Below are 17,606 nucleotides of genomic sequence, written 5' to 3'. Positions count from 1 at the left end.
CATATGCTATTCCATACCTGTTGGGATAATGTTCAGATTATCTTGCAAGATAAGCAGCAATGTAAGCCGAGATGATCTGAAGATAATGTATGGTGTTTACTGAAGATTATGTCTGGATCATCTTAAGATGATTATGTCTGGATCATCCAGAGATGATTATGAGATAATTCTGAAGGAGGTCTGCTAAGTAAGCAGCCTGCTAATCCTGAAGTTCTGTTAATTAACAGTACATATTATCTTTCATAAATGACAATGATGCATAGTGGGAACAAAAACACGACCTGCAAGACCGACACATGGTCCTGCAGTGAACGCAACGGTGGCTACGCAACAGCCCAACGTTGCTCAGAATGTAACATTCCAATCGGGAGTGACACAGCCAAACCTAGCAGTCACTACCGCAGTAAACCGACCCCCTCAATTCCTGGGAATGAATACAACAGCCGCACCAGGTACGCACGCAGGCCACGCGACCGTACAACGATCGCATGACCCAGGAGCGATACCTCCGGATATGTCTCCCGCAATCGAGAGGATCCATACAATGGTGGATGAGATGGTATCAAGAGATCCCATCGACGAACCACCAGCATACCTTAGAGTCACCAAGATGCCCCCACCACTGCAATACGATGAGAAGGACGATCTTGATGCATTCGAGGTCTGGCTACAGAAATTGCTGGAATACTTCAAGACTCTCCGCATCACTGGCGATGCCATGGATGCGGATCGCCTGCAGATATTGGGGCAAAGTCTCAAAGATGATGCCGCCAACTGGTTCTTTCTGAACGTGCAGTCACCGAACTGCGAAGTACGAAAATGGTACTTCGAGGATGCAGTGACGCACCTCCACCGACAATTCCTACACAAGGACTCAGAGCTGATAGCATCCGAGAAGTACGACAAGGCGATGTACAGCTTATCACGTGGAGGTGTGAGCGAGCTATACAACAGGCTATTACACCACGCAGATCGCATGGTGCAATACCCAACGGAATATGCATTCCGGAAGAGGTTTATGGACACGTTACCACTACCGATGGTAGAAGTAATGCATCTAGCCCACCTACTATCACCTGAGAAACACACCATCGATGCACTGTATCGATCGGCTTTGGCGATCGAACAGGGCAACGGATGGCTGGACCAATACTGTACATACAAGGACCGCCGACAGCCTCAGAAGGCCGGGGACCATACAGGGACCCGGAGTTCAAGCAAGGCCGTGTCATTCCTCGCGCCGATGATACCATCGACGGGAGATATATGACCTAGCTACCGCCCACAAGGACAAGGACGAGGAGGGGCACACCCAGGACATGCACGGCAGGCTGGTAATGCTGGCCGTAGAACAATGCACCCATGCGATGGACAACGTCATGGGGGCGGTCGTCCTACTACAAACCCGGCAGTCTTGGGATTGAGACCACCAGCAAATAACAAGGCGACGAATGCAAATGTCACTTGTTATTCTTGCGGTGGCAAGGGCCACTTCTCGACAGACCCGACGTGCCCGAACTACGGTAAACCTCGGCCAGCGCGACTACACGCACAACGTGTAGTCGATGACCGCTCCGAAGACGAGGAACAGGCAAACCAAGAACTGGCGGAACCAGAGGCTACAGTTCAGAAGCCGGCTCCACAGGAGATGACTCCCGAAACTGACAGAAATGAAGGGCCCTACCAGAATGACACAGGATACCAGACATATCCTGAGTCGGACTGGGCCCCAGAGGGATCACAGTACTCATCGGCAGATGAGTGTGAACCCCCATCTGAAGATGATGGCTGGAACGATGACTGCGACGTTCACCTGGGATCAATGAGATTCGGCATCATGCATCAACACAAGCCTGGAAAGTGTACGCAGACCGTACACCTCCACGCTAGTGAACATGCAACAGATGCACGATCCTCGAGGAATGCATGGCTGTATGACTCACACGTACGATGCCTGACCGATCCAGCCATGCAGCCTGAGTGAAAACCGCAGACACAATGAACACTATGTGCAGAGGTCTTGATCAATGGGATCAAGACCTATACACTATTCGACTCGGGGTGCACAATGGACTCCATTTCTCCGGAAATGGCGTACATCTCGAAGGCTGACCGAATCGACCTGGACGACCAAATAGGTCTCCAACTGGGCACCAAGGGAAGCAGGATGCACATCAATTATGGTGCATGACCCACAATCTTCATAGGCCCAGTAAAGGCACAACACTACCTAGACGTCATCGATATCGATAGATACGACGCTGTACTAGGCACAGTGTTCATGCATAAATATGGCGTGGTCCTCAACTTCGAGAACGTAGGCCGAGCTCGGCCACACACCACACCCCGGGAATGCCCCTGCCACCGAGACACATGCCTCCAGGGCCACCACCAAGGAGTGGTGCCCCTGGACCGCCGACCAGTCCTACCTCAGGACCGCCGGCTGGCTACGTTCCGCAACCTCCAGTTGGTCCCGCCCCTGCCCCGGTAAAGTCGCGCGCGCAGCAAGCCTATGAGCACCTTGACAACGATGAGTCAGAGTCGGAGCCGTCCACAACAGATGGCGACAATGAGCCCGATGACGCCGAGGTCCAGCGGCTCAACAGGCAGCACCAGAGGAACCACGGCCCGATGAACTTGCCCAGGCAAGGAGCATCGAGGAGCGACGACAAGGGGAACACAGTGCCGCGGCCATCAGACACCGATAACGATGTCTCGCTGGCCCCGCACAACTGGCCTGACACGTTCCCCCTCCCGGTCAACACGCAGCCATGGAAGGTGACCGAGTGGTACAACTTTGTACCCTGGTACGTCCGTGACTCGCAGCGCATCATTGATGTGGCCCACGGTGGTGACGATGGCGCGCACACCTGGGTGACCGACCTCATCCGGCAGATGCAGCAAGATGGATGCCTGACTGTGTCCCATGGCATGATGAACCTGCTCATGTCATGGCGACGTCATGGCAGCTCCGGAGTGATATACCCGCCGATGGTTCCGCCTCCCTGCCGGATGACCAACCTTACCAGCTCGTCGACATTCGACGAGTGGGTGGCGTGGTACGTGCAGAACCCGAGCCAGGTTTACTGGGCCATCAGGCACTTGAACAATAACCACTCGGAGGCCCCGCTACACCAGGACCTGGAGGTGATGTGGCTTGCACGCTGCATGGCCCCCATCATCCCACTCGGTGTACCCGCGATGGCCCGCAATGTGTTCATTGAGCACACTGCGGAGCTGTTCTCCATCCTCGGACTGTATGCATGGATCGTACAGGTCGGGCGCTACCCCATGGCAAACAACAACGAGCCGGCCCCATTTCCTCGCTCATCTGCCCAAAACTCGTCCATATACGATGTCGCGCGATGGTATGCTGCCCGCGGATTCCATCCCATGCGGATTGGATTCCTCGAGGAGTTCCACCATTGACACCGCAACTACATCCTCGGACGGGTTCTCGAAGATGTGGCCCCGTTCGAGGGACACTTCCCAGCAGACCTTCGTGACGGACGCGCTCGACCGGTACCCCCGACCCACGAGTTGTTATCACTCGTCGACGAGGACGTGGCGATGCAGCTGCCAGACCCCGAACCACCCACACCTGGCGCTGGCAATGCCCCTGCTGGCAGCAGTCAGCTGGGTCCCAACCCCGGAGTGACCCCCGAGGCTGGTGACCCTGACCATGACATGGGCAGCCACTAGCTCATGCTGGCATGCCCCCATTGACGTGCCGCTGTGGGCCACGGCTGGGGACATGATACGTACCCTCCGTGTGCCCGCAACCCGCCTGCATGTTCTGGCCGTGTCTGTTGTCGCCTTTGCCCGTCGCCTTGCCTCGTCCTACCGTACTGCCTCACATCGCCACCTGCATCATCCATTTGATGGCGCAGTCAGTGTTATGGTCCCGTGGAACGTGTCCAGTGGGGGAGGGTGTAACGTGCCGCTGTTGTATTGCGGGGCACAAGTACCAAGCGGTACTTGTGCCCTAATCTTATCTAATCTCATCGTGTATTATGTAATTGTTGTGTATTGCTTGTATGCACTCTGCATGTATCGAGCGCACATCGGTGTGTTGAAGTCAGAGACTTAACACACCACGACCTTGATACATGCACGACGCTCCAGAATAGAGCTTGGTGCACTGTATCTGAGGTTCGGTGTGATAAGGCCTCGCCCCCCATTACATGTTGTCATGTGGGCGACTTTGCTCCTGCGGCGTCGCCTCGATCCTTTGGTTCCAAACCTACATTACCTCCACAACCTTACATACTCACTCATACACATTTCGTACTGACGATATCTCTGCTCTTGTCTAATACACCCACATCTACAGTCTGGTCTGTGGGAGATCGCGCCGTCACAGTGTTTCCTGTCTGGCTAATACCAGACAGGCTTTCACTCGCCTTCATTTATGGGACTGTCTATCATGCGTATTCCTCCTTTTTCCACTGCTTAGCTGAGTTTCTCATCTGAACATAGTCGTCCTAACCATGATACTGGACATCTTCCAAAACACGTATCATGAGAAACCTGGTATCGCCGGTCTTCAGTATATATCGTTGGGTGTTGGTATGTTCAACATGCGGTTGCTGTGAACGCTGCGTTAATGCCATCTATTCGTCGTTAACAGGATTGACTCTCGCATCTCAGGTCAATGCTCGAATGTTGAATTATGTCTATTCTCATCTTGAGCGATGAAATAACGATGTGGGGTTACCCGAGTTTCGTCTGTGTGAGTGTCTGTCCCCTAAATTCAAGAGTGTCCCTCTTCACAAACATTGCTACAGCGAATGTGATGCCAGGGACTGTACTTCTTCCTATTGGTCTACTCATTGCAGGCTGGGGTGCTGAAAGGTATGTTTACTGGATTGTACCCGATATTGTAAGTGCTCGGGAGATTCTCACGGTATAATCCATTGACATTCATGGTTGCAGGGCTTTGCATTTACGGGCGTGGGAATTATCCTGACTTTCCAAGGGATTCAGATGTATGTAATCGACGCATTCACAGCACATGCTGCCTCAGGTGCATTGATGCTGTCATCACATGGATCCAGCCCTCATGATCCACTTGACAGTGTTGGCCGCAGTGTCGTGTCTACGTTCCTTGGCTGGTTTCGGTTTTCCTCTTTTCACTCCCACAATCTACAAAGCACTGGGGTACGGGGTCAGCAACACCATTCTCACCGTGGTTGCTTTTGCAGTAGGATGTCCTGTGTACGTCTCCTCCGATGTCTCATTGAGCAACAATGAGTGCATGTTGACGGGTTATATGCAGCATCTGATTATTCTGGATTTATGGCGCACGTATTCGTGGAGCGAGCAAACATGCACAGAAGGAAATTGGCGGAGTGTATAGCCCTTAACCGCTTCCTTGCCAGTGTGGCAAGCAATTCGGTGGCAGCCATCAGGAAATTGATCGAAAGTTTTCATGATATTTCATAATAGGTCTAGACTTTATCACTTCGCATATACCCCCGCAACGGTGAATACATACGTACAGTAGTACAGCTGAGTAGCACGATAACATGCTCATCTTTGTGTCACACCATTTTTGAGTCAATGACAGAATCGTGGTCATGAGTGCACAATTCGAGTGCAAACTCGACTGAGACTTGACCTTGTCTGCCTCCATGTCGCCGTGCGGCACGGAGAAATGAGATCGAGGCATCTCAAAAAGGCAGTCATATTGGTTGGTCCCACCCCGGAATGACTAACAAAGGTCCATTAGACTCCGCGACGCTCCCGACTCACGGCGATCAGGACGACCTGGCGCATGAAGACGACCAGGACCTACCAAAGTGACAAAGTGACCCCCCCACGCAGCTTGCCCTTCTTTAAATGGCTGACCCTCTTCTCCACCCAACATCATGCCTCAGGCTATCAGCTGCCTGCATTTGTTGATAGTATCTCGCCACCTCCACTGGCATTATAGATACAGTCTGCCACGGTATGTATTGCAGCTATCTACACGTCTGACTTACATACAGATTGCAGTTCTCTGTGTGGGTTGTAGAACCTTCTAGGTAGGACATTCACCAATAACTTGCAATGAAATGATCGACAATTCAGACCCAATCATTGTTAACTGGGATGGAGATGACGATCCTTCGAATCCAAGAAAGTACGTCTATCGTTCGCTTAATTTCTCATCAAAAATATCAACCGTGACATATGGTATTAGCTGGACACAGGGTCATAAATGGGCGGTTGCTCTGATGGTCTCTGCCTTTATGTTCATCTCTCCAGTCTCGTCTTCCATGGTTGCACCTGCGGCAAACCAGATGGCGGCAGAGTTTCATATCAAAAGTAGTGCTGTTATAGCTCTTACAATATCAGTTTTTGTTCTCGCCTATGGTACGTTGATCCTTATCCTTCGCTCATTGAGCTCAACTGAAATTGCAGAACAGCGATGGGGCCTCTACATCAGCAAAACCCAACTTTTTCTTACAGAGCTATTTTGACTTTTCGGTCTTACAACCCTTATTTAAGGCAATAAGTCTTCAAAAAAGTGTCAATAAGTCTGATTTCAGACACTCATGTAATATGCATTAGGCCCCTTTTTGACCTTATATCCTTAAATAAGGATCATAAGTCCATTTAAGTCGTTTAAGTACCCTTTTAAGTAAAAGTTGGGTTTTGCTGATGTATTTCTTGGACCACCAAGTGAGCTTTTAGGATGTACCATAGTTCTCAGGCTCTTTAACATCTGGTACCTCAGTATGCTACTTTCATTAACCTGCATTTCCTTCCCCACTGACATTTGTATCTAGTTTGGAATCTGGCCTGCGGATTTGCTCAGAACACAGGGCAACTAATTGTGTTCAGGTTTCTGGCTGGAATTGGTGGAAGTGCTCCGCTAGTTGTAGATCCCTTATCAATAACAAGTCTGCAGAGATTCATGATGTCTCAGGTCGGTGGTGCAGTCTTGAGCGACATGTGGACACCAGATCATCGTGGGCAGGCCATTGCCGTCTATTCTCTGGCGCCAATGCTAGGCCCGGTAGTTGGACCCATTGCTGGTGGCTGGATTGCACAGTTGAGCACTTGGTGATGGGTATTCCATTCAACTCCCATCGCAGCGGCTGTGATTCAGTTCTTTTCATTGTTTCTATTACCTGAAAGTGCAAAGATTTTTCTCCGGTGATAGTAGCGTGGACCACTTGCTCACTCATTCTGATCATCATTAGCATATGCACCTATTATTCTTAGCTGAAAGGCCAAGGGAATGCGCAAGCTTATGGAGGATGGAGCTGGGCCTTTGCGTGTCATACGCACGGTATATGACGTGCAGGTCAGAGAGTGAGTTCTAGTTTTGACTGTGTATGATACCAAGCGTTGATGATGCTTCAGTGTAAGGGCCTTTTTCGTGAAAGTGATGCTCCAGCCATTCGTCCTGTTCATACAAGAGCCAATTATCCAACTTCTTGGTATTTACATGGCCTTTACTTATGGAGTGAGTTACAGTGCGTAGCTTGTTTCCAGTTTGAACTTCTGAGTTTAACCTGACTGTATACCTTGTAGTAGCCATGACAACATTGCCAGATGTCTTCCTAAATGCCTATCACGAGAAATCTGGAATCGCAGGTCTTCAATACCTATCTCTTGGAATTGGTATAGACAAAGGTCTTACTATAACGTCTTGAGTACTCATTAATTCAGTTACAGGCATAACACTCACCTTCCAAATAAACGCTCACTTGCTAGACTTCATCTATTCTCACCTCAAGGCTCAGCATGGTGGAGTAGGGGCTCCCGAGTTCCGACTACATGAGTATTCATTTGTGAAATCCTGAGCGTCTCTCACAAATCGGCTTATGTCAGCCACTGTAATGCCCGGGTGCTTGTTCTTACCCGCTGGATTGTTTATATCGGGCTGGTGTGCAGAGAAGCATGCACCCTGGATCGCCACTGATATCGTGAGCAGACCTCTTATGATTTACGTCCTTATTTCATTCTTGTTGACAATTTAGGGTTTCACATTCATGGGGTCTGGAAATGTACTCATATTTCAAGGGATACAGACATACGTGATTGATGCCTTCACGATGTATGCAGTGTCAGGTTAGTACGTTGTCATGTGCAGATTCACCGACCCCAGTCTGATACGTCGTATCCTCAAGCATTAGCGGCAGTGTCATGTCTACGGTCCCTTGCAGGATTTGGTTTCCCTCTGTTCGCTCCCACCATGTATCATGCATTAGGATACGGTGTTGGCGACTCGATACCTGCAGTGGTCGCTATTGTGGTCGGCTGCCCTGCGTGAGTTGTCTGATGTACATTTGTGTGGTACGAAGCTCATGAGCTCTTCTCGTATGCAGTGTGTGGTTGTTCTGGGCATACAGTGCATGCATCCGGGGAATGAGTAGACATGCATGCAAAAATATTACGGAATCTGCTATATCTGAGTCAAAAGCTGTGCCATGAAGTTTATCAAGTTTACCCTACACTCTCCACATGCAATGACGTACAGGACTCTAATGCATATCTGATGGTGTACTGTGCATACCCGGCCAGAGGATGCAGATAGATAAATTTAACCCATCTGTCTAGCTAGTCTGCCAGAGTGTTAGTGCTCATTAATTGACCACCCAACCGTGTTTTTTTTTCGAGTGGCCACTTGAAGCTTCGACGTGAACGCTAAGTTTCCCTCATATAGCCATGTGCAGTGATGGACGTCCTCGTCAAAATACTCGGACTTTTTCAATGAGAGAAGGAAGGAAGTACACCCCGAACGTTCAGCCTGCTGCATGCTCTCACTCAAGTTGTGCTGTCATCTACGCATGCTTGCCCTTCCCTACACTCTGCACGAGCATCCGGTGGACACATCTTCGGAATCCATCTCTTCACTCAAGCACTTCAGGGAACGGGGTTGATCATGCTAGATTCATCCAGTGCGCTGCAGCACAAAAATTAAGCACCAAACTTGTATATTGAGGATTCTTCTACTTCATCGATCCATTGATATTAGCGTTCAAGATGGACTGGCGCGACTTACATGGCCACCATAACCGTTTTTCGGATACGTTGCCTTTCCGTTCCCAAACCTCCATTCTTTTACGTGTCTCGACCTTGTCTGTGACCCTGAGATATTGAGACTGGTACAGAGTAGTGCCACACTATCTGTATTGACCTTCTATTGGCAGGAACAGTACTGCTTTCCTGATCTCGAGGCTTGGCACAAGTTCAAGACTTTGCATCTGCATGCCTTCAACGAAGCCATAGAGGCAATTCACTTCAATACCCCTGTTCCCGCATCATACCATGGCTTGGCAACATTGTCGGTAGATGACAATAATGTGACATTGTGGTGGGATTGTCATGTCGACAAACTGAAGTCAACGTCTACTTCACTGAACCATGGAAACTCACACTCAAAACTCTGATCATGCTTATAGAAGATATGGGCAATTGGGATCCCAATACGCGTACCATGCAGAGAGACCATGATTTTGACATGGAGGTCACTGATTCAACAGATACTTCTCATTACGATGCACCTCTCTCCATCCCACGGGTTCCACTGAACAGCTTCATCACCTTTGATGCCTTCAGATTCACTCGTGATCCACTACCGTCCACAGGTTACACCCAATCACCCAGAATATCGCAGTATAAAGCAACTGCACTTGCCTTCAAGGCCTGGAATCAATAGGAATGGGTGGAGGCTGGGTTCGAAGTTCCTGATTTCCCCCGATTCTTCGCCATAGCCAAACTTACCGATAATAAGGAAGCCTTTATAACACAAAAGCTTCCTTTAGCCGACAAACTCGCTCCATCGTTGGAGGTACTGCGTATCGTATCCGACACTGTCCATTGAAAAGGAGACTTCACTGGATTTATGGTGAGCATTCACTTATCACGTCGCCCATCTTCAGATTGAATTTACATGTTTTGAAAGAAAGAGATATGAAAGTGTCTCAGGAAGTTGACCCTTAGCTGGGTTATACCATATGTTTGGAGGTGGAGCGGTTCTGAGCTACATCCCGATGAAGTGACGTTTCTCGACGATGTCTGCCCTCCTATATGCAGCCAGGATTTGACAGCAATGATGCAAGCTCCACCGACGATGAGGAAACATTTCTGTTGTCCAGGCGAAGTCCCAATCACACTGGGTGACCTGCACGAGTGCTATGAGACCGCGACGGCCGAGCGTATTGAGCACACAGTCCACGGCATGGTCAACTGTACGGACTTGGATTGCGAAGATCCACAGTTGGTGATGCGGATTTGGCAAAGTCACTACAGCTCGCTCGTGCCGCGCATGATGCGGCATCTTGCCATGAGCTGCCCGATGCTGGAAGAAGTAGAGTGGATCTCTTATGGCAAGGTCGGAAGCGTCCCATGGGTGTGGACAACTAGTGCAGAGCAGGGGTATGCATAACCCTCAAGGATAAGGGGTAAGGGTATTGGAGGGTAAGGGTAGGGGTATGCATTTTCAGACCCTTGTACCCCTGGAGGGTATCACTGCATATAGTATATATAATGTAAGCAGTAATTGTATGGTGACTAAAGCCTAAGTACAGCCTAGATACAGCCTTGAACTATGTTTACAGAAGCTTTAAAGGGAAAAGAAGAATATTACAAGCTTTAAACTTAATGTCTATGATGTTATTTCCTCAAGTAAGGCAGATATTGAGGGGTATACCCTCAGGGTTTGGTACCCTTATCCATACACTTACCCCTGGTGAAGGGTATGTACCCTTGGAGGGTAAGGGTAGGGGTACAGCTCAAAGTTCCCAGGGGTATACCCCTGCTGTGCACTATCCCAGGACAACTCACAGGGCGAAGAAAGATGGTTCTATTTGCATGATCACGAACTCGGACCTGGAATTCACGGGCGCGTTGGGTTGTGATTTGCCTCTGTTCATGCCGCTTGTTGGCCGGGAATGGGAATATTTCAACCAAGGATGGGGGTTGCTGTCATAATGATGGGGTTCAACGAACTATCGGCCTTGAGGGCACCTGCATTACCTAGCGCATATTTCTTGTGTTTTTTATGTATGTATGTGCCATTTACTGTTACGCGGTGTGACTGGTGACATGACACGTTACTCAAACTCAGTTGAGGAAATCCGGAGCCACTTCCATAACTCACCACTCACCATGTCTCTCAGACGTCGAGCATCTGTTCAAGAACTCCCAGAAGAGATTTTCTCCAAGATTCTGAATTATTTCGGTGGTCAACCGAATGTTCCCCACAGATACAGCATCGCGCATGTGTTATCACAAGTCAGCCGTCATTTGCGGGTGATTGCATTTCGCTTCCTTGTGCGAGATATTGCAGTGCGCAACTGCAGCTTGGCCTACTCTGCTATTCGCTCATTCAATGCCACCGTGGACTATGCGCATTTTGTATGGTGAGTTTCAGTTATATGCTGCATAGTATGCGTGATAAGTCCAAAGTTTGCCACATGTCTCATTAAATGCCAGTTCGTTTAGCATAGGAAGCATGAACTACGGATATGTGCCAAACAAGATGTGGACCCCAAACTTTCCAGAGCTTGCTCTCCACCTTAATTTGACGGTGTGGCCATTCACAAACCTCCGTTCTTTCCATTGTATGGTAGGCTGCTGTTGCCCTGAAGATCTGCAGCTACTGCGCGGTTGCTCTCACCTTGAGTCTCTTGCAGTCTCCTGGTGCAGCAGTTTTGTTTTCCCAGACCTAGATGGGTGGCCAGAGCTGCAAGTCCTCTGCATCTACCCGTATTCGAGAAACAAACATGATCAAGTAGCTTGTTCATCTGTGCCCAAGATATACTCCAAATTGACGACCCTTGCAGTTCATGCTGTACCTTCATCGCCGTGGTGGTCGAATCACATTGGCATGCTTACTTTCCCTCATCTACGTGTGCTCAGCCTCCACCATGAGGTGTCATCGCCAGAAGACGTGTACGGCTTCATTCACAGGCATTCATCATTGCTGGAAGTCAATGTATCCTTCTCATCTTTCAGACATTTCCTGAGCCTCGAAAGCCTGATGCTGCTTGTTGAGGGTACTGGTATCTGGACACACCAGTTCACTTTGGGCGATGAACATGAGAGAGATATGTCTCAAGGGGTTAGTCTAGACTCCCCTTACACTCCCTACCCTTTGACTCTACGGTCCCAGTCGTCAAACATCGGATTCAAATCATTTGCTTTCACACGCATGCCTCTGGCATCTGATCCCACACATTCATCTCAAGGTCCCCTTTATGAGTTAACTAGACTCGCTTTACCTGTAAAGATTCAAGCGGCATTTTGGTCCAGCGATGAGTGGGTGTCCGACGTTCCTCAGTTCCTAGCAACGGCAGACGTTTTCAGAGCTGTGGAGGAATTGCGCCTATCCTATGAAAATATTCAGTTGTATAAGAAATTCACAGACTTCATGGTCAGTACCTTTCCTTGTTGGTGCATGGGCAAATGCTGACGCTGTAATAGAGAGAGATTGGAGAGCGGCTGAAGGGTTGAAACTGTCTCTGCAAGCTATCCCTATGCTATTCTCAGAAAGACTGCTGGCAGTGGGGTCCTCAGAAAGATGAATACGAGTCATTTCAGCTCCCCAACAATACTCTGCTTGGCAATGTCGCTGCTCCCATCCAAGCATTGGTCTCAGAGCTGCATTGGTCTGACTCCTCCTTTACATCAGCAAAACCCAACTTTTTCTTGCAGAGCTATTTTGGCTTTTTGGTCTTACAACCCTTATTTAAGGCGATAAGTCTTCAAATAAGTATCAATAAGTCTGATTTCAGACACTCATGTAATATGCATTAGGCCCTTTTTGACCTTATATCCTTAAATAAGGATCATAAGTCCATTTAAGTCATTTAAGTACCCTTTTAAGTAAAAGTTGGGTTTTGCTGATGTAGGTTTGTGCGAAACGTACAATATGTAGGAATGAACCTGTGTTGTGTCCAAGAGAGTTACCCATACCAGCACGTGGCAGCTCTTGAGCAGGCGCTACACACATTGCTGAGCCCTGTTGATGACGATGTGGCCTTCGATCTGAATGACCGTGACCTGCTCATGCGTGCATGGGAGGCTCAGAACAATTCGCGCTGTGCTCGCATGGTGCGCTACCTCGCAGAGTGCTGCCCGACATTGCAGGAGTTTGAGTGGTTCCCCAACGGTCCAAATCATGTTTATGTGCGATGGATGTGGAAAATTCGCAGGGGAAAGGATGGTGATATATGCTCTGTGATAGGCGAACTCTCTTATGTAGGGTCGGTACGTGGCAATCCTCCTCCATTCTTGGTGTCAGGAATGGCGGACCTCCCTTGTGCCTCAGATCTTGTATTACTGACACTGAGAGAACAGGCTGTCGTCGAAAGAAGGTGAACTGCACTGTATTCATCAGCCTCAATAAATTCATTTGTATCCTCCTGCGTGACAGTGAATACGGTAGTCACAGTTGTGACACAATGCGTCACCTGCACAAGCGCATCAGCAAAAGTGCCTGGAGAAATGTAGGTAGTTGCATGGATATGTAATTTTTACACGGCTTGCAAACCTCGCCATGCAGGCAATATATTTGCTATCATAGCCATTGAGTACTTAATTAATTGTAAAACCATCGCCGGCACTTGCATATCATGGCCTGACTTGCAAATGTAGCCGGGCAGGCAGCCATTTACAAGGTAGGCTAGTATTTGCAAGACCATACCATTAATGTCAATGGTTTGTATGCAAGGCAGACAATTGCTCTTACTGTACACTAGTCCACTCCTCTTCTCATGTGGTAGAGCATATAATAATGTATTAGTGAATACTAATTATACCACAATGAGAGCCAAAGTGACAGCAAGAGCCACAATGACAGCGAGAGTGATAACAGACGAAAGGAGGACCATCTGACAAGTACTCTCGAACTCTGTTCGCACTCACCAATATTGTAACAGGAGACAGCGAACAAGACAACTGTGGAAATGGGGTCAGTGACGTACTGAAAACAGGGGGATGATGCAGAAAGTGGAGGCGGGCAAGCATGAGCGAGGGTGGAGACCTACCACCAATGCGAAAAACATACTGAAGGTCGCATGCCGATGCCTGCCACCACACGGAGCACCTGCCATTGCTCAGCGGACAGCAAAATCTTGCATCGCAGACTCGGGATGCCAAGTTGCATGGGACAGGATGCCAGCACAGAGTACAACCCGAGCGCGACCCCCCCTCGCTCGCAGGGCATCGAAATATGGCCTGACGAAGCTCGCCATCAACCTCAGGAGCCGGACAGCAAGGCAAGGCGAGTCGCGATGGTGCGCAGACAAAGCAAACGCGCAGCTGTGCCGCGCTGCAACACAATCGCCGGACAATGAAATCTTGACTCGGCAAAGAGATGGGCATGGGGAAGAGATGGCGACTGGGCACGTTCAATGTCGATGACGAGTTGCAAGGCAAGACAAGGGCTGCACTTGCCACCAGGCCAACGACATACCCAAACTTGCTGGATGGTGAAAAATGCAGTCGGTTATGCGAGCCCAGCATGGGCGAAGAGGTCCACACTGGCAGGATCAGTGCAAGAGCGGCATGGTGAAGCGCGCCCATCCACGTCATCGACCTAACACGAATCGGGAGTCGTGGCGGCATCATCTTGGACTTGCTGACAAAATCAGTGTTCGCAATGAATAAGTCAGTATATGCATGTATATACGAGCATATAGTCACTTACAGTCGTCTAGGGACGCCCTCATCTTCGTCCAAATTGCTTCGCGAGAACACTGCTGGAAATCCCAGATTTGCATGCTATGCAGGGCAGGAGCTTTGCGAGAGCTACCACTTCTACAAATCACGAGTTGCCATGGCCAGCAAGTTGTACGCGGAGTTTGTACGTCTTTTCGAGATTTGGTGCAGTGGACAGCGGAAACCCAGGTCGAAGTTGATTCTTCGGAAGATGGTATTTGTGATGCTGGTTGTTGAAAAGAAGTGTAAAGGGCATTATGGATGGGATGGGATGGGATGAGATGGTAGTGGCATTGAAGGAAAGAGCGTGAGCGCTCGCACAAAAACGGTGGAGCGCCAACTTCCACCTCATGTGATCGCGATGAACTTAGACACTCTCTCAGTGAGCTATCAAGTACTGCCCTTGCGTATTCTCTTGCCAAATATCTATGGGATGCTGCTAGTGCTTACGGCTGTCTGCTTCAATGTCCGTGCGAGCTGCATTTTGGACAAATGATGCACTAGTGTGAAGTGTTGTGCTGCAGGGTCACCTTGAACTTGAATATTTGAATGGCTGTCAACCTCGACATCTGGGTATATTTTTATTGCTCATACACTTAGCTTTACTAGCTAGGATCATAATGTACACTACTGATTATACCGTGCTGGTATCTAGATACTCGCGCCTATTCTTAGCGCGTGCGGGACTGGGCCGAAGTCAGTAGTTTTGCATGTATATACAATTGCTAGGAACTCTGTTAGTTACCTGCAAGCAATAACAATGAATTGCCCACGAGTGCGGTGCTTGCAAGGTTTGCCATTGATGGCGAAGGCTTGCCAGAGCCTCTGTGAATATACAAGCCACCCTGGTGTATTACAAAGAATCACCTGCTTTGCAAATCTTTGCAAGCTGTGCGCACTTTTGCTAATGCGGGAGTTCGCAAGTTTCACTTCTCCCTCAAGCCGTCATATCATGTCGCTGCACCGTGCATCTCTACAAGGTCTCCCAGAGGAAATACTCTCTGAAATCATAAGCTACCATGGCTATCAACAAAATATTCCACGGAGGTACAGGATTGCTTACACCTTGTCGCAAGTCAACCATCGACTCAGAGAGAGCGCCTTGCCCTTCCTCATACGAGACATTGGAGTACGAAATTGTCAGGTGGCCTGTTCTGTTGTCCGTTGTTTCAGAGATGCACCGGATCAAGCACGACTAGTACAGTGGGTTTCGTTGTCGGACTGCAAGGGCCCATGTTTACAGCTTATCTGTGTCTAGTTCTCTGAAAATAGGGAACACGCTCTATGGACGCGTAGACAACAAGATAGTATGCACCACCCGCTTTCCAGACTTCAAGTTCTTTTGTGACGTGGCGGCGTGGCCGTTCCTAAATCTTCGCTCATTCGAGTGCGTCGAGGGCTCCTGTACCCCTGAAGACCTCGACGTCTTGCATGGATGTCCCCACCTTGCAACTCTTGCTCTCGCATGGCGCGATATCTTCGCTTTCCCGAACCTTGATGGATGGCCAGAGCTCGAGGTTCTGCGCATCTACCCCTATTCAAGTTACATCCACCGCCGCACAGTTCGCCCCGCGACGCACATGACGTTCAATCGGTTGACGACCCTTGTAGTGCAGGACGCGGCCTTGTCGCCGTGGTGGAACAATCACTTCGATCTGCTGACCTTCCCTAACCTCCACGTGCTCAGCCTCCAGGATCTGATCTCGTCGCCGAACGAGGTGTACGGTTTTATTGAGAGACATCCCTCGCTGCGCGAATGCAACATCTCCTTCCATGGGCTGGGGATGTGCCTCAGTTTCGAGGGCCTGATGATGCTGATTGAGGGTACCGGGATTTGGACGCATCATAATTTGCCAATGCTCAGCGACGACCATGAATATGAAGAAGAGAAGTCTCAGCAGACTCTCTTTGACTCTCCTTATTTTCAGGAACCTCCGCCAGATGAACGCGGAGAAACATACATCAGATTCAGTTCCTTCGCCTTTGCCCGGGTTCCCTTTGTGCCCGATTTCAGACTTACCCCAAGAGATGCCAGGTACAAAGTGACCGCCCTCGCCTTGCCAGTCATGGACCAGGAGACCTGGATACAGAGGGACATCCCGGTGACCGACATACCTGGATTTATGAGAACGGTAGATCGTTTCCCAGAGATGCAGGAGTTGCGCCTGGCATCTGCCACTGCTCAGTGGTATGAAACCTTTACGTATTTCATGGTCTGTATCCATTCTTCAGTATCAGCTTACGGCGCCTCATACACTTACAGAATGAGATCGCTGCGCCCATTGGCGAGTGGACGCATCTCCGCAAGCTAAGTCTATGCTACGAGATGCCCCACTGCTGGTCGTGGGGCCCGGAAAACGACGAAGTGTCTCTGCCCGCTTGCGACATATTCGTCCTGGACGACGTCGAGCCGCCCATGTATTCACTGGATAAAGAGGAAAGACCCTATTTCTGGGACGAGGAGGAGGCAGATCCACTCAAGTACTGGAAACCACATCGATACGCACCGATGAACCTGCGCTATCTACGCGAAGAATTTCCCATGGAGATGCCGGCGTTCGAGGAGGCACTCCGCTGGACGCTCCGCGTCGACGACGATGTAGACATTGATCCGCTCGACCGCAATGTGCTTATTTATGCATGGGAGATACGACACGCCCCGCGTTGTGCTCGCAAGGTGCGCTATCTCGCTGAACGCTCCCGGACACTGGAGGAGTTTGAGTGGTTTCTCAATGGTCCTCACGGTGGTGTGCGGTGGATGTGGAAAATTCAGAGAGGGAAAGACGGCCGAATTTGGTCCGTCACGGGCGATCTTAACTATGTGGGATCAGTGCGTGGCAATCCTCCTCCGTTCTTAGTGCTTGTCGGGCAGGAGCTGCAGACCAGTCTTGCACCCCGATCCTTGTTTTACTGATCATACTGAGAAGCTCTAAAGATGTAGTTTA

General features: G+C 49.6%; 4 protein-coding genes across 4 annotated transcripts; all 4 read left to right on the top strand.

Annotated features, from left to right (window-relative positions):
* Nucleotides 1-544: 544 nt before the first annotated feature.
* On the top strand, nt 545-1,270 carry SCP_0105880 (hypothetical protein; the record flags this gene model as incomplete). The annotated part of the gene is made up of 1 exon (XM_027752818.1): nt 545-1,270. The coding sequence occupies one exon, from the start codon at nt 545-547 to the stop codon at nt 1,268-1,270; it is 726 nt and encodes a 241-aa protein (XP_027608619.1).
* Nucleotides 1,271-2,352: 1,082 nt separating this feature from the next.
* Nucleotides 2,353-3,429, top strand: SCP_0105870 (hypothetical protein; the record flags this gene model as incomplete). The annotated part of the gene is made up of 1 exon (XM_027752817.1): nt 2,353-3,429. One exon carries the CDS (start codon nt 2,353-2,355, stop codon nt 3,427-3,429), a length of 1,077 nt encoding a protein of 358 aa, XP_027608618.1.
* An 8,398-nt stretch (nt 3,430-11,827) lies between these two features.
* SCP_0105860 (hypothetical protein) lies at nt 11,828-12,453 on the top strand (the record flags this gene model as incomplete). Its single annotated transcript, XM_027752816.1, has 3 exons — nt 11,828-12,061; nt 12,113-12,373; nt 12,424-12,453. 3 exons carry the CDS (start codon nt 11,828-11,830, stop codon nt 12,451-12,453), a joined length of 525 nt encoding a protein of 174 aa, XP_027608617.1.
* Nucleotides 12,454-15,568: 3,115 nt separating this feature from the next.
* SCP_0105850 (hypothetical protein) lies at nt 15,569-17,575 on the top strand (the record flags this gene model as incomplete). The annotated part of the gene is made up of 3 exons (XM_027752815.1): nt 15,569-15,864; nt 15,920-16,874; nt 16,925-17,575. 3 exons carry the CDS (start codon nt 15,569-15,571, stop codon nt 17,573-17,575), a joined length of 1,902 nt encoding a protein of 633 aa, XP_027608616.1.
* Between the last annotated feature and the right edge of the window lie 31 nt (nt 17,576-17,606).

The sequence above is a fragment of the Sparassis crispa genome, assembly GCF_003851025.1.
Source record: "Sparassis crispa DNA, contig_000000F, whole genome shotgun sequence".
Classification (NCBI taxonomy): Eukaryota; Fungi; Basidiomycota; class Agaricomycetes; order Polyporales; family Sparassidaceae; genus Sparassis; species Sparassis crispa.
This window is presented reverse-complemented; position numbering and strand designations above follow the sequence as displayed.